Raw genomic sequence first — 23187 nt, forward strand, 5'->3', positions numbered from 1 at the left:
ACAAGAGTTAAAGGAATAAATCTTGCTTTCTAATTTCCCCTGAAGATCATACCAAGCATGAGAGTATATTTAGTAATGCAAATAAAAATAATAAGTAACGTTATAACCAAAAAACAATATATGAAAGAGGATGACACAGGCAAATAGTTATGACAGTAAGCATAATTTAGGTTACTGAGTGTAAAAACCACTCAGATTGAATTAATTTCAATAAAATAGTAAGGCTTTAAAAATTTAAAGTTAAAAAAAAAGAATGTTTGGGAAATAAACATCAAAAGAAAACATGGAAAACTACTTTAGAATCTCTCCAGTTAGAATTCTAGCCAAAAATCTCAAGTGAGAAAGAGTTGGTCATTTTATATCAATAAAAACTTAAAGCCCTGATGAAATATAAGAATGATGGGTTTTTATGTGTCAGATGATATAAGAAGATACACTGCAAATAAAATCCAATTGGAAATGCAATGCGGAATTCACAGATATGATATTATCAGTCAATGACAGAATAAATAGACTAAAAATGACATGATATCTTTAAAAAATGCGATTAACTATGTGGTCCTATTGGAGGGATGGACAGGCTGATCAATGAAACAGAGTAAAGAGTTTGGAAATAGACCTCAGGAGATCGGGACTTCAGTACATATTTAGGCTGACACTTCAAAGACAGATGACTCAATAAATGGCATTAAGGGCCATTTGAAAAAATAAACTGTATCCCAATCTCATCCCTTATGCCAACTTAAATTCCAAAAGGAGCAAGATGAAATGTAAAAATGACACTATAAAACTACTAGCTAAAAGAATCAAAGGGTGTATGTGTGTATATATACACAGAATTTATATATATATAAATGTTCTTAGTTTTGAAATAAGGACTGCCTTCTGAAATGTGAATGTATACAGACACATGATTGCATTATAAGGTATGTGCACATAGATGTGTATATGCACTGCATGTGTACATAAGTCCTCATGTGTCATAAAAGGGGAAATTTAGTGGCTAAAGCTGAATATATACATTTTGACATGATAAAGTGTGTAATCAAATTCTACAGAAAACCTATTAGGAAATGTATTCTCAGCCTAAATGACAACGAATCAACTTTCTTACTCCAAAAATAAAAACTTCATAAATCAATAATAATAATAATGTAAACAACTCAAGAAGAAAATGGGCAAAGGACTCAATTGTAATTCACAAAAGAGAAAATGCAGTCATTGTAAATATGAAGACATGAATTACCTCTTCATTACTTTACGATGCAAATAAAACACGATTTCGGTGTCTTCTTCTGAGTATCAGGCATTTAAATAGGGTTGAAAGTGCACAGAAGTGGCATGAGGAAGGCAGCCAAACATGCTCACACACCACTGGCGGGAGATTAAAGGGCATAACCTCCTCATCAGCAATTCTGACAAAATCTAATAAAAGGTAAACTGTTTACCCTTTGATCCAAGAGTTATGCATTAAGAATTTATCTTAAAGTAACAGCCACCAGAAGTATAGAGAGAGGTATTCACAACAATGCTCGTTGCAGTGCTGTTTGATGGCGAAAACAAAAAACAAACGGGAGCATCCCAAAATTTGTCCAGAACATAGAATATAATGCATCTTATAACATTTCTGAAGAAAGTATAATGACAGTGTAAGCTGCTTATGAAATCTAAACTAAAAAAGAATCAAAATGGAGATTAATTGGAATGCCAGGATACATTTATGTATTTTGTATATTTGTGTATGTATGTGTGTAGATACAGTTTTTATATTTGGACATACACAAAGACACACACTTATACAGATACATATGTATGTATACATATAAATATACATGTGTGTATGTGCCTACATATGTATGTATACATATATATACACATATATACATATATATACACACATATATATATATATACACACACATATATATATACACATACATATGTAGGTTCATACACACACATATGCAGGTGAATTATAGCAGTTTACAGTATTAACAATGGCAATCCCTTAGTTGTAAAATTACTGGTAATTCCCAATACCTGTATTAAGTGTTTCTATGTGAAAACTGCCTTTCTTTTGTAACTACAAGAAATAATTGTAGCAATAATTTACATTAGGAAAGAAAATTTTATTGGCCCTAGAAACTAAGAAATAGAGGACTAATAGAAAACTAAGAATAACTTAGAAATAATCAAATTCACTTTAACCTAGGTTTAAATTTCATCCTAATCTGGGGTATTTTTAGACATAGTGAAAGTAAAATTTTGACCAATAGCAGCAATCAAGTTTCAAGCTTAACAAAAGGACATAATTTCTATTATCTTTAAGAGACACATCAGAGAAACAAATTCTTTGTTCTTAGGAAGATCTGAGCATCTAATAATCTATAAATAACAAAGCTATATTGTTGTTGCTATTGTTTAAAAACAGTCTATTTACCTACCAAGTGAATTTAGGTTTATCCTCCTCTAGAAATGTTTGACCCTAGACTGTTGTTCCCAGACCAATTTTAATGCAAATTAATTAAAGCATTAGCTTGAGCCAAACTTAATTACCAGGCCTCACAAGAAACAATCATGTGATCCATTTCTAAAGGAAAGTGAATGGATTTTGGGTTATCTGTTCTAATGGCCCCTGCCCATTAGTATGGATGATTGAGTTCGCTGTATAAAAAATATATGTATAAACTGTGGGATCCTTTATGTTCTTTTGTTTCCTCTGCCAGGAGGGATTAGGGCAAAGGACAGTGGGTAGAATTCAACCAGACTGAATGTAGAGGGGCAAACATAAAGCATGGCCCCATGGGGTCAAGAAAGTGGATGGAATGTGGTATGTCTGAGTGGCTGCAGAGAAAGGCAGATGGACGGGAGCCCCGAGAGTCATCATTACCACACAGCAGGCCTGCGAACAGGGCTTGGCGCTCATACAGACCTCCTCCTCCAGCAGCACACCAAATCCTGGCATGGCTCAGGAAGGAGCAAGGATGAGCATTTCTGCATTTCAAAGCTGAGAACCTCATGTCTTTCCCCTTTTGTCATTACTTTAATTTCAGAATCAATGCAAAGAAATAGAGGAAAACAATAGAATGGGAAATAGAATAGAAAACAACAGAATGGGAAAGACTAGAGATCTCCCCAAGAAAATTAGACATACCAAGGGAACATTTCATGCAAAGATGGGCTCGATAAAGGACAGAAATGGTGTGGACCTAACAGAAGAAGATATTAAGAAGAGGTGGCAAGAATACACAGAAGAACTGTACAAAAAAGATCTTCACGACCAAGATAATCACGATGGTGTGATCACTCACCTAGAGCCAGACATCCAGGAATGCGAGCTCAAGTGGTCCTTAAGAAGCATCACTACAAACAAAGCTAGTGGATGTGATGGAATTCCAGTTAAGCTATTTCAAATCCTAAAAGATGATGCTGTGAAAGTGCTGCATTTAATATGCCAGCAAACTGGGAAAACTCAGCAGTGGCCACAGGACTGGAAAACATTTGTTTTCATTCCAATCCCAAAGAAAGGCAATGCCAAAGAATGCTCAAACTACCACACAATTACACTCATCTCATATTCTAGTAAAGTAATGCTCGAAATTCTCCAAGCCAGGCTTCAACAATATGTGAACCATGAACTTCCAGATGTTCAAACCAGATTTAGAAAAGGCAGAGGAACCAGAGATCATATTGCCAACATCTGTTGGATCACTGAAAAAGCAAGAAAGTTCCAGAAAAACGTCTACTCCTGCTTTATTGACTATGCCAAAGCCATTGACTATGTAGACCACAACAAACTCGGGAAAATTCAGAAAGAGATGGGAATACCAGACCATCTGACCTGCCTCTTGAGAAATCTCTGTGCAGGTCAGGAAGCAACAGTTAGAACTGGACATGGAGCAATAGACTGGTTCCAAATAGGAAAAGGAGTACGTCAAGGCTGTATATTGTCACCCTGCTTATATAACTTATGTGCAGAGTACATCATGAGAAATGCTGGGCTGGATGAAGCACAAGCTGGAATCAAGATTGCTGGGAGAAAAATCAATAACCTCAGATATGCAGATGACACCACCCTTATGGCAGAGAGTGAAGAAGAACTAAAGAGCCTCTTGATGAAAGTGAGAGTGAAAAAGTTGGCTTAAAGCTCAACATTCAGAAAAGTAAAATCATGGCATCTGGTCCCATCACTTCATGGCAAATAGATGGAGAAACAGTGGAAATAGTGACAGACTATTTTGGGGGGCTCCAAAATCACTGCAGATGATGAATACAGCCATGAAATTCAAAAACACTTGCTCCTTTGAAGAAAAGTTATGACTAACCTAGACAGCAGAAACATTACTTTGTCGACAAAGGTCCGTCTAGTCAAAGCTGTGGTTTTTCCAGTAGTCATGTATGGATGTGAGAATTGGACTATAATGAAAGTTGAGCACTGAAGAATTGATGCTTTTGAACTGTGATATGTTGGAGAAGACTCTTGAGAGTCCCTTGTACTGAAAGGAGATCCAACCAGTTCACCCTAAAGGAAATAAGTCATGAATGTTCATTGGAAGGACTGATGCTGAAGCTGAAACGCCAATACTTTGGCTATGTGATGCGAAGAACTGACTCATTTGAAAAGACCCTGATGCTGGGAAAGATTGAAGGTGGGAGGAGAAGGGGATGACAGAGGATGAGATGACTGGAAACATCACTGGCTCGATGGACATGAGTTTGAGTAAGCTCCGGGAGTTGGTGATGGACAGGGAGGCCTGGTGTGCTGCAGTCCTTGGGGTCTCAGAGTCAGAGAGGACTGAGCAACTGAACTGAACTGAATGTCAGAAAAATGAGAAAGAAGAAAATATATGTATTTTTGTCCCAAGAGAAGATTGCATATATGTGGCATCTAGAAAAATGGTACAGATGAACCTATTCACAGGGCAGGAATGGAGATGCAGACAACAGACAAGGTTGAGGGGGAATAGAGCAGACGAGATAAATTGCGAGATTGGGATCGACACTACCATGTGTAAAACAGATGGCTGGTGTCAACCTAGTGTATAGCATAGGGAGCTCAGTTCAGTGCTCTATGGTGACCTAAAGGGGTGGATGGGGGGAGGCGGTGGGAGGGAGGTCCAGGGTGAGGGGCAAGAGAAAAATATGCATACATATAGCTGAGTCACTTTGTTGTATAGCAGAAGGTAATGCAATGTTGTAAAGTAACTATGGTGGTGGTGGTTTAGTCGCTAAGTCATGTCCAACTCTTGCAACCCCATGGACTGTAGCCCTCCAGGTTCCTCTGTCCATGGGATGCTCCAGGCAAGAATACTGGAGTGGGTTGCCATTTCCTTCTCCAGGGGATCTTCCCGACCCAAGAATCGAACCCAGATCTCCTGCATTGCAGGCAGATTCTTTACTAACTGAACTACAAGGGAAGTCCCCCAAAGCAACTATACCCGCCCCCTGAAAAAAAAAAAGAATGAGACAAGTTAAAGGGCAGGGGAGAGAAATAATTCAAAAAGCTTTGCAACGGCCTCTTGTCCTCCAAGTGAGTTAACAGTCCTTACTGGTTGCAGAGAAAATCCCTAGTACACATCACAGCCTTAGGCTGCCACCCAGGCGGTCCCACCCCATCAGCGGTGCCCAGTCCTTGGTGAATTGCCATCTTACTACTCCTGATGGACTTTCTCTGAAAATGTATGGAGTGGAGTACTGGGAGTGGAGACACCCTGCAGTAAAGTGGCTGCTTCTACTCTCTGAATGGTCTGCTCATCCCCGCCACTGCACAAAGGCAGATCACAGATCATGAGTTAAGTTTCCAGCCAAGACTAGGAGGAGTTATGATGGTCAGTTCCCCATCAACAGTGACAGGGATGGTTGTTGTTCGGTCGTTAAGTCATGTCCCACTCTACAACCCCATGGTCTGCAGAACACCTGGCTTCTCTGTCTTTCACCATCTCCTAGAGTTTGTCAAACTCATGTGCATTGAGTCAGTGATGCTAACATCTCAGCCTCAGCCATCCCCTTCTCCTCCTGCCTTCGCTCTTTCCCAGCATCAAGGTCTTTTCTAGTGAGTTGGCTCTTCACATCAGGTGGCCAAAGTATTGGAGCTTCAGCTTCAGCATCAGTCCTTCCAATGAATATTCAGGGTTAATTTCCTTTAGGATTGACTGGTTTGATCTCCTTGCAGTCCAAGGGACTCTAATTCAAAAGCATCAGTTCTTCAGCACTCACCCTTCTTTATGGTCCACCTCTCACATCCATACATGACTACTGGAAAAACCATAGCTTGGACCATATAGACTTTTGTCCGCAACGTGATGTCTTTGTTTTTTAACGTGCTGTGTAGGTTTGTGACAGCTTTTCTTCCAAGGAGATAGCATTTTAATTTCATGGCTGCAGTCACCACCAGCAGTGATTTTGGAGCCTAAGAAAATAAAATCTGTCACTGATTCTGCTTTATCCCATCTATGTGCCTTGAAGTGATGGGACCAGATGCCATGATCTTTGTTTTTTGAATGTTGAGTTTTAAGTCAGCTTTTCACTCTCCTCCTTCACCCTCATCAAGAAGCTCTTTAGTTCCTCTTCACTTTCTGCCATCAGAGTGGTATCAAGTGCATTTCTGAGGCTTTTAATATTTCTCCTGGCAGTGTTGATTCCACAACAAGGCTGTGATCCCTGAAAGGGGTTAGAGAATGAGGCTCACTCAAAAGAGTGAAATTTCCCTTGACATCACCCTCCCAGTAGACAAATGTCAGGGATGACTAGAAACTTTACCAGGAGACATGGCCTCATATAATGCCAGAGATAGAATCTAAGGTATTAGTATCTGGTGCTGTAGTTCAGTCGCTAAGTCGTGTCTCACTCTTTTGTGACCCCGTGGACTGTAGGCCACCAGACTTCTCTGTCCATGGGATTTCCCAGGCAAGAATACTGGACTGAGTGGCCCTTTCCTTCCCCAGGGGATCTTCCCAACCCAGGGATCAAACCTGCCTCTTCTGTATTGGTAGGTGTATTCTTTACCAATGAGCCACCAGGGAAGCCCAAGATAGTATCTAGGGGATTTTGGGGGGGGTGTGGGGAGGGTTTTTTCCCTAAAGATAATGAAATGGAAGCCCAAAGAGATGGTGATTTGCCTAAAACATTCAATTCTTCCTCCAAAATTCTTTGCAGTAAATATAGCGCATGTAGTGCTTAGCCTTAGTGCTCTGTTGCTAATGGAAATAAGTTACAGTCCCTAATTACTATTTACTGACGTTGATGAGGACTACAATGGAGGACCAATTAATTAAACATGTATTGATCACTCTTTATTAGTAGGTGTTAGGTAGAGAAGCTTCCCAGGTGCAATGGTAAAGAATCTGCCTGCCAATGCAGGTGGAGATAAGAAACATGGGTTTGATCCCTGGGTCAGGAAGATCCCTTGGAGGAATAAACAGCAACCCACTCCAGTTTTCTTGCTGGAAAATACCATGGACAGAGGAGCCTGGTGGGCTATAGTCCATAGGATTGCAAAGAGTTGAACACAACTGAGCAGCTGAGCACGTGCACACACTAGGCAGATTAATACGAATAAAACAATGTGTAACATCACAGTGCTTACAACCTGATAAGGGAAACGAACACAGATACAGCTGTATTATAGTGTGATGAGAATAATAAATAGGTGAATAAATAGCATAAATAAATAGGCAAAGGAACTCAATGTGCAAAGATGTGATCACTTTGTATGGTACCCAGAGGTGAAAAGCATGGAAATGATTTTGGGGGGTAAAGATTCTGCATGGCTTTCTGCCCCATATAAGGACTTTTGGGGACTTCCCTGGTGGTCCACAGGCTAAGATTCCACACTTCCCATGTGGCACTAGCGCTTAACAACCCGCCGGCCAGTGCAGAAGACATAAAAGATGCAGGTTCGATCCCTGGGTCAGGAAGATCCCCTGGAGGAGGAGATAGCAACCTACTCCAGTATTCTTGCCTGAAGAATCCCATGAATAGAGGAGCGAGGGTAACAGTCCACAGGGTCACAAAGAGTTGGATGCAGCTAAAGTGACTTAGCACACAGCACACTGGTGGTCCCAGGGGTTAAGACTCTATGTCGTCAATACAAGGGCCATGGCTTTGATCCCTGGTTGGGGATCTAAGATCCCACGTGCTGTGTGGTATAGCTGAAAGAAAAAAGACTTGTATCATGACATAGTCCGTTAGACATAGTCTAATTGGAATTCTCATACATTTCTGGTGAGACTATAAAATGGAACGAATTCTTCAGAACACCATTTCTCAGGAGTTAGTCAAGCTAAACGTATGTGTTGCCTCTTATTTAACCATTTCACTCCTGGGTTTATACCCAAGTGATATGAATACATATGTCCCTCAAAAGACATATACAAAAATGTTTTTAATAGTGTTATTCATTTAGCCCCAAACTGGAACATATTTGTACAATGGAATAATATACATCGGTGATAAAGAATAGACCATTGATACATGCAGTGGCAAGGATTAATCTTACAGAAAACATAAAGTAAAATACAAAAGAGCACACACTGTATATTCTGTTTAGGTGAACTGGGCACATACACTTGTCTCATAGGAACCACTGCAAGTCACATGGTCTCAGGCAGGGAGAGAAGATCTTTTCACAGAAGTAGAGACAACTTGGAAAAACAATGCATCTCCTTTAGGAATGTACGCAGGCTAAGAGCCCAAGAACCTCTGCTTCAGCTTTGTACCTATAACCTCTAGCTCTGGAATTTTTTTTAATGTAACAGTAATATCCTTAGCATAAAATCTTTCATTAAAATGATGCAAAATGGACAAATTTCATTTTCTTCTCTTAGCCCTTAAATGTTCTGAACGCCACAGGGGAGAGGAGGAGAACCCAAGAGGGTGGGGAGAAAATGCTTTCCTAGATAATCAGCCTTGGTGTAATCAAGAGTTGGCTGAATTCCCTCCTGATCTTTGCTGTATTTAGTAGGTTTTTATGAGAATGGTTGAGCTATTAGGTGACCCCCATCCCTGTGTGCTCATGTTACTCAAGTTTTTTTATGCTCTGCTGATGGAAGAATGAAAATACAAATAGTATTTTAATTTCCTAGGAATCCTTAATACAGAAAGATCTATATAGTAAAGAGAAATTGAATATAATTAACCCATGCAGTCTAGAACTTCTTCAACATTTCGACTTCCAGTTTGTATCCATTGATGTTCAGTGTATTGATAAGCTAGATACTAATTACACCAATCAGTTCAAAGAAAAGTTTTTTGCCTACGTTATCTGGATATTTCTCATTAACTAATCAATATACATTTGATAATTTACAAAATAAGATATTCACCTTCGGCTTTGGTTTAGAACTGTTCTCTACCTCTCCAGGCATGATCAAAGCATGGTTTCTGAATTGATTGTCTTTTCAAACCAGGGATAAAGCTATGGCCATCCATATCATATTTATTTTTCAATCACTGTTCTTAACAGGGCAAGAGAATGATTCAACGAAGAAAGAAGTAAAACTTGAGGCAGAGTCCCAGAGTTCATCTATGGAAACAGAAGGTATTGGAACCAGAATATATTGTTATCTGAGGATGTGGTGACACTATCATGACGTCTGTATATACTGGTGTGTGTGAGCAGGGTGCGTGCGTGCTTTTCGGCAGTGATTCCTGGAGAGTGGCTCTCGTGGTCTCCTTAGGTGACCGTTGAAACTTGGAGGGGAAAAAAGAACTTTAACTTTCTGAGCTTTAGTCACTGTTTTCTCGCAGATTCCAACTACAACATCTCTGAGCTTCCTTCTGTCTCATTCCATTTAGAGCTTTCATCAAACCAAGAAGATGCCATGATTGTGGAGCAACCAGAAGTGACCCCACTAACAGACGACCAAGGAGAAAACGAAGGTGGAAAAGGTAGGACTGCTCTTAAATTACCCTGTCAAGAGTAGGGAGTTTCTTTGGATTCCTGCCTAGAATCCCACCATCAGCATTATCCTCGTTCAATTGCAGACTGTCAAGGGGCAACATGAATATTTCTTCAATTCTGAACTTACTTTTGAAAGTAAAATAAAATCCAGAAGTAGTGAAAGAAGATACTTGTAACAGTTTTTCATTCTTTCAAGGAGTATGAGGATGTTTTTATTATCAATTTAGATTCATTTTTTACATTATAGTCTTGAGAAAACCTCTAAGAAACAGATATTATGAACTAGATGGATGAAAGTCTTAGAAAATCTGAAATGGCTTTAAAACAACTAAATTAACCATTTTGTACTGATTTCATTCTGTCATCCTTCATATGGTAGTGATTAAGGAAGCAATTTGTATAAAATGCGGGCATTGTATGAACCTTCTAAATTATAAGTTTGTCCACTAATATTAGGATACAATAATATTGAGTACTGGTAAAAAAAAAAAATAAGTGAGCATTATAATGATTTCAGAGAACATTAGAGGAATGGTCACTTTGTAAGTTTTAATGTAGCATTTGGGGCAAGAAGCCAATATATTAAAAGTGGACATTAAAAAATATCTTTAAATTTATCAAAGAAATTTATTAAAGAACTTAAAAGGAGCTAAGAATGGGAAGTAAAGAATGAAATAGTTTTGTTTCCTATACTGTATCATAAATCATACCATTATTAAATATGTGTTTGCAAGGTAGTTACAGAGTAATAACTTGACAGGCCTTGTTTACAGAACACAGTGATCAATTTTGTTTCCAAATGAAAATGCAGACATGATCTCAATTGTAAAAACAAGTCAATAGTAAGTACAGCTTCCAAATTACGAACTCTTTTTTGGCAGCAGCATTGACACAGTTTAATTACCAAGTCATGTTAGTGATTTTGAGACTTTTTTTTTTTTAAATGCACTGCATTTAGAGCACAATATTCTTCTATGTCTTTTGTCTAATGACCTTTTATCTAATAGCAAACCCTAGTTCAGACTCATGACACCATGTTCCTGGCAGGTCAAATGAATTTTGGAGAATTTATGTCTGACAATGATAACAGAAAATTGATACAACCCTCACTTGAAATACAGATACACGGCCTTTCTCCTTTTGTTACTGTACACAAGTCCATGTGCCCAATTCACAGTGAGGCCAAACGAATGGCAATGTCAGAGTTCTGAGCAAAGAAAGGTTTATTGCAGGAATGTATAAGGAGAACAGGTGGCTTATGCTCAAAAAATCCCAAACTCCCTGAAAAGTTTCAGCAAAGCACTTTCAAAGGCCAGGTAAGGGAGAGGAATCCAAGAGCGTGAAATCTGTCTACAGCAGAAATTATTTACTTTTTATGCTGCATCTCAAGACATGCAAATGAGGAACATCAAACAACTGGTTCATTGTCCTTTTTTTCACTTGGCTTACAAGGGAAAAGTCCGTGCTCAACACACGTTGACTCGTCACCCTTTCCCAGTGGTTTCTCCAGTACGTGGCGTTCCTACTGAAGAGCTCAGTTCTCTCCCGTAGGGATCAATGCCAATCCTCTTCTCCAAAAGAAGGGATGGCCCAGGAGGAAGAAGTGAGATCAAATTCTACTACTTGCTTGTATCAACTGTGAAGTTGAATTTCTTTGTTAAGGGACTGCTCTGGTGGTCTTTCAACTTAAAAAATCATTCACATCCTATAAGTTGAGAGTTACGGTTTACTCAATGGGAATTTTCAGGACTTCAAGCCCAGGAGACAGTGCCTTAGAGAACTACTCCAAAGAGGCAAAGTGGGTAGCCGGCTTGTATAGAAGTTTTGCAATAAAGGGCAGGTAGTCTGAACATCAAAAGATTATTGTTAATTAAAGGAAAACCAGATATCTCAAGTTAAGAAATTTAGCGCTTTTCTATGTATGATAAGATACAGGAGTCTGGGCTCACCAAAATCATTCCTTTGATACACACCTCCCCTGTCCAGGGCCAGCATCCTGTATTTTCACATCCCAAGTTTCTTCAGGGCTCACCGTGGGGAGTGATTGCAAGGAGTGGCTGCTAGATGGCAGGTATTCTTTTCTTTCTTGAGTTCTGTCAGGGCTCACCAGCTCACTGTTGGCAGTGGCTGAGGTTCCTGATGACCGTGACATCCTTTGTTTACTGATATGACAGGAAATACTCCACTCCTCAGTCCAGTGGTTAAGAGTCCATGCTCCCACTGCAGAGGCTGTGGATTCCATCCCTAGTTGTAGAATCAAGACCCTGCCCCAGCAAAAAAAAAAAAAAATATATATATATATATATATAACTTCTCTGTTACATGTTCTGCCTTGAGTTTGTTCTTGTTCGGTCACTAACTTGTGTCTGGCTCTTTGGACCCATGAACTGCAGCACACCAGGCTTCCCTGTCCTCCACTGTTTCCCTGCATTTGTTCAAACTCATGTCCATTGAGTCAATGATGCCATCCAACCATCTCATCCTCTGTCTCCCCCTTCACCTCTTGCCCTCAGTCTCCCCCAACATCAGGGTCTTTTCCAATGAGTAGGCTCTTCAGATCAGATGGCCAAAGTATTGGAGCTTCAGCTTCAACATCAGTCCTTTCAATGAATGTTCAGGGTTGATTTCCCTTAGGATGGACTGGTTTGATCTCCTTGCAGTCTAAGGGACTCTCAAGAGCCTTCTCCAGCACCACATTTCAAAAGCATCAATTCTTCAGTGCTCAGCCTTCTTTATGGTCCAACTCTCACATCTGTACATGATTACCAGAAAAACCATACCTTGGACTATCTGGAGGTTTGTTGGCAAAGTGATGTCTCTCCTTTTTAATATGCTGTCTAGATTTGTCATAGCTTTCCTTCCAAGGAGCAAGTGTCTTTTAATTTCATGGCTTCAGTCACCATCTGCAGTGATTTTGGAGTCCAAGAAAAGAAAATCTGTCACTGTTTCCACTGTTTCCCCATCTATTTGCCATAAAGTGATGGGACCAGATGCCATGATCTTTGTTTTTTGAATGTTCAGTTTTAAACCAGCTTTTTCACTCTTCTCTTTCACCTTCATCAAGAGGCTGTTTAGCACCTCTTTGCCTTCTGCCATTAAAGTGGTATCATCTGCATGTCTGAGGTTGTTAATATTTCTCCTGGCAATCTTGATTCCAGCTTGTGAGTCATCCAGCCCAGTGCTTCGCATGATGTACTCTCCATGTAAGTTAAATAAACAGAGTGACAATATACAGCCTTGATGTACTCCTTTCCCAATTTGGAACCAGTCTGTTGTTCCACGTCAGGTTCTAACTGTTGCTTCCTGACCTGCATACAGGTTTCTTACGAGACAGATAAGGTGGTGTGGTATATTTTTGTTTAAATTTGAAATAACTTAAAATTAATCACCTCTATCGTCTTATTCCTTGCTTCAAAGTAAGACTTGAAAGCTATTCTGTTGCCTATAAGGAAAATAAAGGACGGAAAAGGAAGTGATAAGGATTGGGGCATAGATTTGGGGTGTGATGCAGTCCATGGGGTCACTAAGAGTCGGCCATGACTAGGTGACTTCATTTTCACTTTTCACTTTCATGCATTGGAGAAGGAAACGGCAACCCACTCCAGTGTTCTTGCCTGGAGAATCCCAGGGATGGGGGAGCCTGGTGGGCTGCTGTCTATGGGTCGCACAGAGTCGGACACGACTGAAGCGACTTAGCAGCAGCAGCAGCAGCCTCGGTCCTGCCCCCACCAACAAGTTGGATGAACCTGGGGCAAGTGATTTAAACTTTCAGGGCCTTAGTCTCCTCATCTGTAGAAGGGTGATAAAGTACCCGTCACGTGTGGTTGTGATGAAACTTGAATGAGTTAACACTTGCAAAGCAATTCCAACAATACCTGACACACAGAAAGCATACCTTAAGTGTTTAATATTTATCATAATTGGATACATTGATGACAAAGTCAAGAGAACCTATGTGGAGTTCCTCAAGTCCATCCCTATTTTGAAGCTGTAAAAATTTCACATAGTCCACATTATCCTTCAACAGCAAATTGTTCTGCCCATTTCATTCTAAGTACCATCTACTACAGGCTATTTTGGTATACGTGTTTAATCCATAAAGATAGAACAAGATAGAACAATTAATGAAAGGTAAGGAGACATTTCTCTGTATTCAGAATTTTATTGTTTGTCAAAACCTCAATCTTCTGTTTGAGAAATGCTGATTCAACCATAATTTCTATTTTTGTTCTGGGTTTTTAAAAAAATTTTTATTTATTTGGCTGTGCCAACTCTTAGTTGCAGCAAGTGGGGTCTTTTAGTTGTGGGATCTAGTTCCCTGACCAGGGATTGAACCTGGGCCCCCTACATTGGGAGCACAGAGTCTTAGCCACTGGACCACCAGGGAGGTCCCTAATTTCCATTTTTTGAAAGAAGATGGCATTAATTAATGGTAGAGCCAGAGATTAAAAGTAGCAAATAAATTCAAAGTTGTAGAATGTTCTTTAGCTTTTTTTGTTTCATATAGTTACTGTAGAATCTTATTTTAAGACATTTTGAGAATATAGTTTGGAATTTTGTGTATATTCATAATGTCTCTAATGGAAAGTTGCACGTATGCATTAAGAACCTCTCTAATCAGCAAAAAAAAAAAAGAATATTCTGTTAAATTTCTAGGGGAATTGTTTACAGCCTTAGAAATATTGTTTCTCTTTTGAGAATCTTTCGAAGGAAACAGAAAATAGTTTGAAAGTGCTTCCTTTCAAAACATTCCAGACTAGAAAAAATGTATGTAGAGCCTTTACTCTCATTTTGCGGCATTCTGTAAGATTAGAAAATATACTTAATCTTTAGGATATATCTTTGATGGCTCCCAGGTGTATGGGCACAGATGTTGTAATATTGTTTTGAAGTTAGCTCTACCAAAATATGGGTTTTAAAGAGAAGTGAAAATATTCAGCAGAAGTTCATGCTGATAAAATTGCACAATAGCACAATGGACATGTCCCTAGGAGACCTGAAATACAAAAATTTCAACAGGCATAAAGTGAGGTTTCACATATGGCAGCTTTTCTCATATAGCCACATTGCCTCTTCCTAAATGAGTCCAGTTTCATTCTTTCCCAGCAGGATCTGTGCACATTTGAAATCCAGTAAAATAGCATCATTTAGGTTAATAACCAAATAAGAAAGTAACCCTATAGATCTCCTCTCAAAAGGATCTCTTGTTTTAGCATAAAATATAAATTTAGCCAGCATTAAAATGTTTTTCTGAATATTTTTATTTCTAGTTGAATTTAGAAATATTTAATATAAAATCTTAACTAGATCAACAGAGTATCATTATTTTATCTCATTTTAACTTACATTGCATTATGAGCATATTGGACTTCCTCTCCAAGTATTATATAGAATGCATGCATCTCAATTATTTTTCTTGTATCCATCAGTAAGTACAATAAGGAGTCAGTTCAGTTCAGTTCAGTTGCTCAGTCATGTCCGACTCTTTATAACCCCATGAATCGCAGCACGCCAGGCCTCCGGGTCCATCACCAACTCCCAGAGTTCATTCAGACTCATGTCCATCGAGTCAGTGATGCCATCCAGCCATCTCATCCTCTGTCATCCCCTTCTCCTCCTGCCCCCAATCCCTCCCAGCATCAGAGTCTTTTCCAATGAGTCAACTCTTCACATAAGGTGGCCAAAGTACTGGAGTTTCAGCTTTAGCATCATTCCTTCCAAAGAAATCCCAGGGCTGATCTCCTTAATCCTTTATTTACTTTGGGGTGATCAAAATGTTGATGGAGATTTAAGGTATATTATGGTCCAAGATCTTCTTAGAAAAAGATGAATATTGACAGGCATGCAAGTGAAATATAAAGCAGCAACAAATATAAATTATCACATCCTTTAGCTTATGTCTTGGCCTCTGATGAATAGGACTATGACACTATATGTGGAGAACCATGGCTTCTGGCTCTGGTTATGTGGTTGCTGGCAATTCTTTACCTTTTATAAATCCCAGTTTCTGGGGTAGTAAAATGACATGCATGAACTCATTAATGCAGGGATGACATTCTCCAAGGTTTGTAAACTTTCTCAGAAGGCCAGCTCTGAAGAACCACATTCTTCTTCTTCTTCTTTTTTTTTTTTTTTTAATGAGATCACAGCTTCCATTTATCTTTCATTTTTGGCTGTGCTGGGTCCGTGTTGTGACATGTGGACTTTCTCTAGTTGTGGCACTTGGGCTTCTCTAGCTGCAGTGCAAGGGCCTGTCTGCTGCAGAGCACGAGCTCTAGAGTGAATGGGCTTAGTAGTTGCAATGCACGTGCTTCTCTAGTTGTGGCACATGGACTTAGCTGCTCTGAGGCATATAGGGTCTTAGTTCCCTGACCCGGAATTGAACCCGTGTCCCCTGCACTGGAAGGCAGATTCTTAACCACTAAACTATCAGGAAGTCCTGAAGACCCACATTCTTGATGAAACAAGGGGTGATGAGATGGGAGCCAGTGGTCATCAATATACTGAGGAAGCTAAAACTGTAGGTTTTACTCAGTTTTACTCTATTGCATTCTATTGATAAAAATACAGGGGTGTCCTAGACCAGACAAAAAGATCAGCCATATTAACTTATTTTAGTTCAGGGCTTAACCAATCATTGCACAGCTGGTAATTCCCTGGAGATACTTTAAGTGGGATAAAAAGAGCCAGTATCTCAAATTAGGTTGACACACAAACTCTTTCTTAGTTCACATGAGAAATTTTTCTTGGAGTTCTCTGGCCACTGTTTCATCTTTCAGTGAAACACAATACACCACTTTCTCTTCTGCTCCTACCAGTCAAGTTCCTTAGGGTTTTATTTCGTCTGCAGAATACCGCTACACAGCCCTTGGTGTTTTCCGTTATTGATGGGATTCTTACATCACTGATGGAGCCCTTTCCCCTCTTCTTGAAAATCAGCCTGCACACCAGCAATGAAGCAACACATAAACACACAATGCCTGTGACATTCAAGCATTCATATTCCAGTCTGTGCTTGCCTACAGAGAATCATGCTTCAGGCACATTTTTGCTTCATGCCCAATATTCTGTGAAATTTCATCTTGATTAACTTACTGGAATTTAATGTTTTCTGAAGGTCTTTGTATCTTTTCAAATGAAGTCAACTTTAGTAATGCTGCTTATTTCACACTGGCAGTACTATGATTTCATTTTCAAGGGCAGTTTCATTTTCAAATGGTTTCTTTTGTTACCAGTCTTATTTCCTAACCATGTTTTGTAGCTAGAATTTGTCAACCAAAATTTTATTTTAGAATCTAAGATAAATGATAATGCTGGTGCCTGTGAAGCTGCATGCTTCAGATTGGAATTTGAACTAGGACTCAAACCCAAGCAAAACCCTAACTGGGACTTGAACCCAGTCTTTTAATTAGAATCACTGTGACTCTAGTGTCCAGACTTACTGAGACTCACGTTTTCTGTGTCATCACAGAAGGACTTCAAAGACAGGCAAAGTGATCCATAAGAAGTAAATGTGTTAATATAGGATGTTTGTGAACGGTGCAAGTAGGCAGGAAAGGAAGCTCTGCTTGGAGGATTAAATGAGCTACCATTTTATAATTAAGGGAAAATCAAAGTGAAAGTTGCTCAGTTGTGTCCAACTCTGCGATCCCATGGACTGTAGCCTGCCCCATTCCTCTGTCCATGGAATTCTCTCCAAGCAAGAATACTGGAGTGGGTAGCCGTTCCCTTCTCCAGGGGAACTTCCCAACCCAGGGATCGAACCCAGGTCTTCCACATTGCAGGAGGATTTTTACCATCTGAGCCACCAGGGAAGTCCACAAGGTAAAGTGGGAGAAGGAAAAAGTCCACCTCAAATAGAAGTGAGACTTAGCTCAATGGCTCCTCCTTCGTATCAGGCAGGAGGGTGTCTGATCCTATGAGGTCAGACTGGGATTTGTAGCACTTACATCAGTAGAAGAGTGGTAACATTTTTCTTTCGTGGCCTGCGGCATATCTTGTGCTTTTATTTATGGCTTTATAGTTAAGTAGGCCTGCTTTATTCTACAGTGTTCAGGTAGATTTCTTGAGCAATCATGTACGTACAGTGGTCTCCCAAAGTTTCCTAGATTTCCCTTTTTGTCTATAGTCCCCCTACTGGAACTTCTACAGCTGCCTGTATAACTATCCTATTCTATGCCTATCACCTATTCAGCTTTTCTGAAATTTTTTTAAGTATTTAATGAAATTTCTTATATTGGTAAAGTATACTGAATATAAAATTTTTTTTAATTTAAGTAAAGTATTTAAGGCTTCTACATAGTTCTGTGTATGTGACATATACATATAGAATCAGTTCATGCAAATTCCACTGTATAAGTAAAGATACAATGTTTTATTCACATTTTACATTTAAAATAATTTTTAGAGTGCAAATTTTCTTCAGGCTTATCCCTCAAACAAAAGTATAACCTATAATTTTGAAGTAGAAACAAAAAATATATTCACTGCTACAATAATAATTTTGGTTCCATAATGGTGTATATATGTGTGTAAATTTAGATTAAACACATGTAAACCTCATATGTAGCTTCTCAAGAAGAAAGTATATATTAGGCCAAGTCCCCCAGCTTGCTATGATCATCTCGTCTTTTAAGAGTTATAAACAGTTGCCCTAAACCTCCATTTTACATGCCAGAGAGGAAGAACCACAAACCTAAGTGTATGTTAGGCTCAAGTGAACATGAGTAGTGGTAGTGTCAGTCGCACAGCCGTGTCCAGGTCTTTGCGACCCCGTGGACTATAGCCCACCAGGCTCCTCTGTCCATGGGATTCTCCACGCAAGAATACTTGAGTGGGTTGCCATGCCCTTCTCCACGGGATCTTCCCACCCCAGAGAGCAAACCCAGGTCTCCTTCATTGCAGGCAGATTCTTTACCATCTGAGCTACATGGAAGCCCAAGCAAACATTAGGATTGAAATTTATAATTATATAAATCTTAGGATCAAAAATTATAATCCTTACTCTATCCCTATCTGGGAAGTTTTGACAGAACTTCTTTTCTACTAACTCTGTAGCATCCAGATTGTTTCTGGATCCCCTTTTTCTTCTTAACTTTGTATCAAGCCTAGGTTGTCTGGTTTTCCTTGCGGCTTATCAAAGTAATTTGCAAAGATAAAAAAGATCTCTTCCTTAAGTGGAATTCTATCTCTAGGTGTTGAACTTTTTATTTCTCTCTGTTGCGTTAGAGTTCTGTAACTCTCAGTGCATAAATTACCTTAATTCTTTTTTTTTTTTCCTTTTCCAAAACAACTTTTTATTGAAATATAGCTGATGTATTAGTTTCAGATATACAGCAAAGTGATTCAGATATGTGTGTGTGTGTGTGTGCATGTAAATATTCTTTCAGATTCTTTTCCATTATAGGTTATTATAAGATATTGAATATAGATATATATATACACACACAGTAGGACCTTGTTTATCTATGTTATATATAGTGGTATTGATCTATTAATCCCAGACTCCTAATTTATCCCTCCCTCCCTCTTTCCCCTTAGGTAACCATAAGCTTGTTTTCTGTGTCTGTGAGTCTCTTTCTGTTTTGTAAGCAAGTTCATCTGTATCATTTTTTTATATTCCATGTATTCAGTTCAGTTCAGTCGCTCAGTCGTGTCCAGCTCTTTGCGACCCCATGAATTGCAGCATGCCAGGCCTCCCTGTCTACCACCAACTCCCGGAGTTCACTCAGACTCACGTCCATCGAGTCAGTAATGCAATCCAGCCATCTCATCCTCTGTCGTCCCCTTCTCCTCCTGCCCCCAATCCCTCCCAGCATCAGAGTCTTTTCCAATGAGTCAACGCTTCGCACGAGGTGGCCAAAGTACTGGAGTTTCAGCTTCAGCATCACTCCTTCCAAAGAAACCCCAGGGCTGATCTCCTTTAGGATGGACTAGTTGGATCTCCTTGCAGTCCAAGGGACTCTCAAGAGTCTTCTCCAACAGCACAGTTCAAAAGCATCAATTCTTCGGCGCTCAGCTTTCTTCACAGTCTAACTCTCACATCCATACATGACCACAGGAAAAACCATAGCCTTGACTAGACAGACATTTGTTGGCAAAGTAATGTCTCTGCTTTTCAATATGCTATCTAGGTTGGTTGTAACTTTCCTTCCAAGGAGTAAACGTCTTTTAATTTCATGGCTGCAATCACCATCTGCAGTGATTTTGGAGCCCAAAAAAATAAAGTCTGACACTGTGTTAGTGATGCCATTTGGTATTTCTCTTTCTCTATCTGACTTACTTCACATGACAACCTCTAGATCCATCCATTTGGCTGCAAATGGCATTAATTCATTCTTTATCCATTCACCTGCCAATAGACATTTAAGTTGCTTCCGTGTCTTGGCTATTGTAAATAGTGCTGCCATGAATATTGGGGTGCATGTATGTTTCTGAGTTATATGAAACATCTTTTCCAGATATGTGCTCAGGAGTGGGATCGCTGAATCACATAATAAACTCTATTTTTGGTTTTTGAAAGAATCTCTATTATTCTCCATAGTGGTTGCACAAATTTATATTCTCACCAACAGTGTAGGAGGATTCCTTTTTCTGCACACTCTCTTCAGTATTCATCATCTGTAGATTTTTTGATGATGGCCCTTCTGACCAGTGTAAGATGATACCTCATCCTAGTTTTCATTTGCATTTCTCTAATGCCTTAGTGATGCTGAGCATCTCTGCATGTGCCTATTGGCCATTTGAACGTCTTTGGAGAAATGTCCATTTAAGTCTGCCCATTTTCTGATTGAGTTGTTTGTTTTCTTGATATTGAGCTGTATGAGCTATTTGTCTATTTTGGAAATTAGTTCCTTCTCAGTTTCATTGTTTGCAAATATTTTCCCCTAGTCCATAGGATGTCTTTTCATTTTGTTTATGGTTGCCTTCACTGTGCGAAAGCTTTTAAGTTTAATTAGGTCCCATTTGTTTATTTTTGCTTTTATTTCCATTATGCTGGGAAATGGATCAAAAAAATTATTGCTGCAATGTATGTCAAAGAGGACTCTTCCTATGTTTTGCTCTAGGACAGGGGTCTTCAACCCCCAGGGCTATGGACCAGTACCAGTCTGTGGCCTGTTAGGGACCAGGCCACACGGCAGGAGGTGAGTGGTGGGCAGAACCGAAACCATGCTCCCCCTGCTTCCATCTGTGGAAAAATTGTGTTCCGTGAGACCAGTCCTTGGTGCCAGAAACACTGGGCCCTGCTGCTCTGTGAGTTTTATCCAGGCTTGTATTTAGGTATTTAATTCACTTTGAGTTTTCTTTTCTATATGGTATTAGAGAGTGTGCTCATTTCATTCTTCTACATTTAACTGTCCAGTTTTCCCAGCACCACTTATTGAAGAGATTGTCTTTTTTCCATTGTATATTCTTGCCTCCTTTGTCATAGATTAATTGAGTGTAAGTGTGTGGGTTTATTTCTGGGCGTTTTCTCTTGTTCCATTGATCTGTGTGTCTGTTTTTGGGCCAGTACCATACGGTTCTGATTACTCTAGCTTTACAGTATAGGCTGAAGTCAGGGAGTCTGATTCCTGCAGCTCTTTTCTTCTTTATCAGGATTTTTTTGGCTCTTCAGGGTCTTTTGGGTTTCCATACAAATTTAAAAAAATATTTATTCTAGTTCTGTGAAAAATATCATTGATAATTTGATAGGAGTTGTACTGAGTCTGTAGATGACACTGGGTAGTATGGTCACTTTAACAATATGTATTCTTCCAGTCCAGAAACACTGAAGTACCTTCATCCTTAACAGATGTAAAGAGTAGTTCTTATTTGCATATACACATAATATTATTTTACATCTATCAATACTATCGTTAAATATTCCAAAATTAGCCTCCTCTCAAACAGTGGGTATAATTGTTAACATTTGGTGACACATTCATTAGATCTGCCCTCTTCTCTAAGATATTAAATCATGCTAAATTATAATTTTCATGAAGATAAAATCATGGTATCTCCATAATACACATACAGTCAGGAATACTGAATATACCCATACATAAACACACACACACATAATTCAGGAATATTGACATTTGAAAGACTGGTTAATATCATATAGGGCAATAAAATGTATTCTTTCTTATTGACCAAACAGAATGCATTTGCACTGCTATGAACAAGTCTCTTTTTCATTATTATAAGTATTCTAAAAGGTAACTCTACCTGTAAAATAGTCTAGTTGTAGAAAGTCAAAGAGGTAACACCTTATAGAATCAAATAATCTGCAGTTCTCTGCCTGCAAACACTAGACCTTCCAAGACTCTCAGCAGTGTCTCCTTAACTCAGGAAATCTGCTGGACTGTGCACTGTGGTCTGGAAAGCCTCTCTATGTGGTCAGCGGGGACAACCACAGGGCTCACCTCATTTCCTTACTCTCAGGCATCACTGACACCAGATTGTAATATTAATTGGTGCTTTTATTTTCCATGACAATGGAGAAATGTTAGCATACTTTAATTTACCTCATCTCAATAAGTGCCATTATTGCAATATATTTTAACTCTCAATCTATCTTAACCCCCACAGTACGTTATTCTTATTATAATTATCATTGATTTGTACATCACTGTTCATTTAGACTTATCCAATAATTGCCATTTACCTTGTTTATAATTCCTTCCATCATCTTTGACCATCTGGGATCAATATCCTTCCACTTGAAGAATACAGAAAGGCCATTAGATAACAAGACTAACACATGCAGGTCTCATCTATACATTGAGTGACTGGATAACTAGGGATTATAATAACAGGGATGTGTAAAAATGTTCACTGACACTTTGTTGTAAAGACCAAAATATTGTCAACCCATTTTTTTAGCATATAACCTTAAAATTAGGTATTAGCTGCTGTATCTGCTTTCAAAGATCACAGAAGTTCAATATCTATTTCCATAAAGAGCTTTTTATATAACAAATAGCCACTGACTATTATATCATATATATAGGGTAAAATATTTATTATACCTGGATTTAGACTTAACCACTTGACTCAATCAGATGAAAGAAATTCTGTACCCTATTGATTGTACAAAAGGTATGTCCATTCTGATTTGGATTTAAAACTTGGTGCTACTTTTCTTTCTGTTTTAGAAGGAAACTCAGTTTCTTTTCATTGCTTTTTATACATCAGGTGCCTTCATTTCAGTGCAGTATGTAAAGAACAGGTGGTGTAAGGAGTACTTTGAATGTTAATTATTTCTTTCATTTATTTCACTGTGAGGATTTACCTTTCAATGT

General features: G+C 39.0%; 1 protein-coding gene and 1 non-coding gene across 3 annotated transcripts in view; one reads left to right on the top strand and one right to left on the bottom strand.

Annotated features, from left to right (window-relative positions):
- Positions 1-23187, top strand: part of MACROD2 (mono-ADP ribosylhydrolase 2) — a 2314515-nt gene that overhangs the window by 2215388 nt on the left and 75940 nt on the right. For both annotated transcript variants that reach the window (XM_070800713.1, XM_070800712.1), the window contains 2 exons: positions 9464-9538; positions 9796-9888. In XM_070800713.1, coding sequence (XP_070656814.1) covers positions 9464-9538; positions 9796-9888 — 168 coding nt within the window. The remainder of the gene's footprint in view (positions 1-9463; positions 9539-9795; positions 9889-23187) is intronic.
- Positions 14216-14288, bottom strand: TRNAG-CCC (transfer RNA glycine (anticodon CCC)). The gene has a single exon. It is a non-coding gene; the product is annotated as a tRNA-Gly (tRNA).

The sequence above is a fragment of the Bos indicus genome, chromosome 13 (assembly GCF_029378745.1).
Source record: "Bos indicus isolate NIAB-ARS_2022 breed Sahiwal x Tharparkar chromosome 13, NIAB-ARS_B.indTharparkar_mat_pri_1.0, whole genome shotgun sequence".
In the NCBI taxonomy this organism is placed as follows: Eukaryota; Metazoa; Chordata; class Mammalia; order Artiodactyla; family Bovidae; genus Bos; species Bos indicus.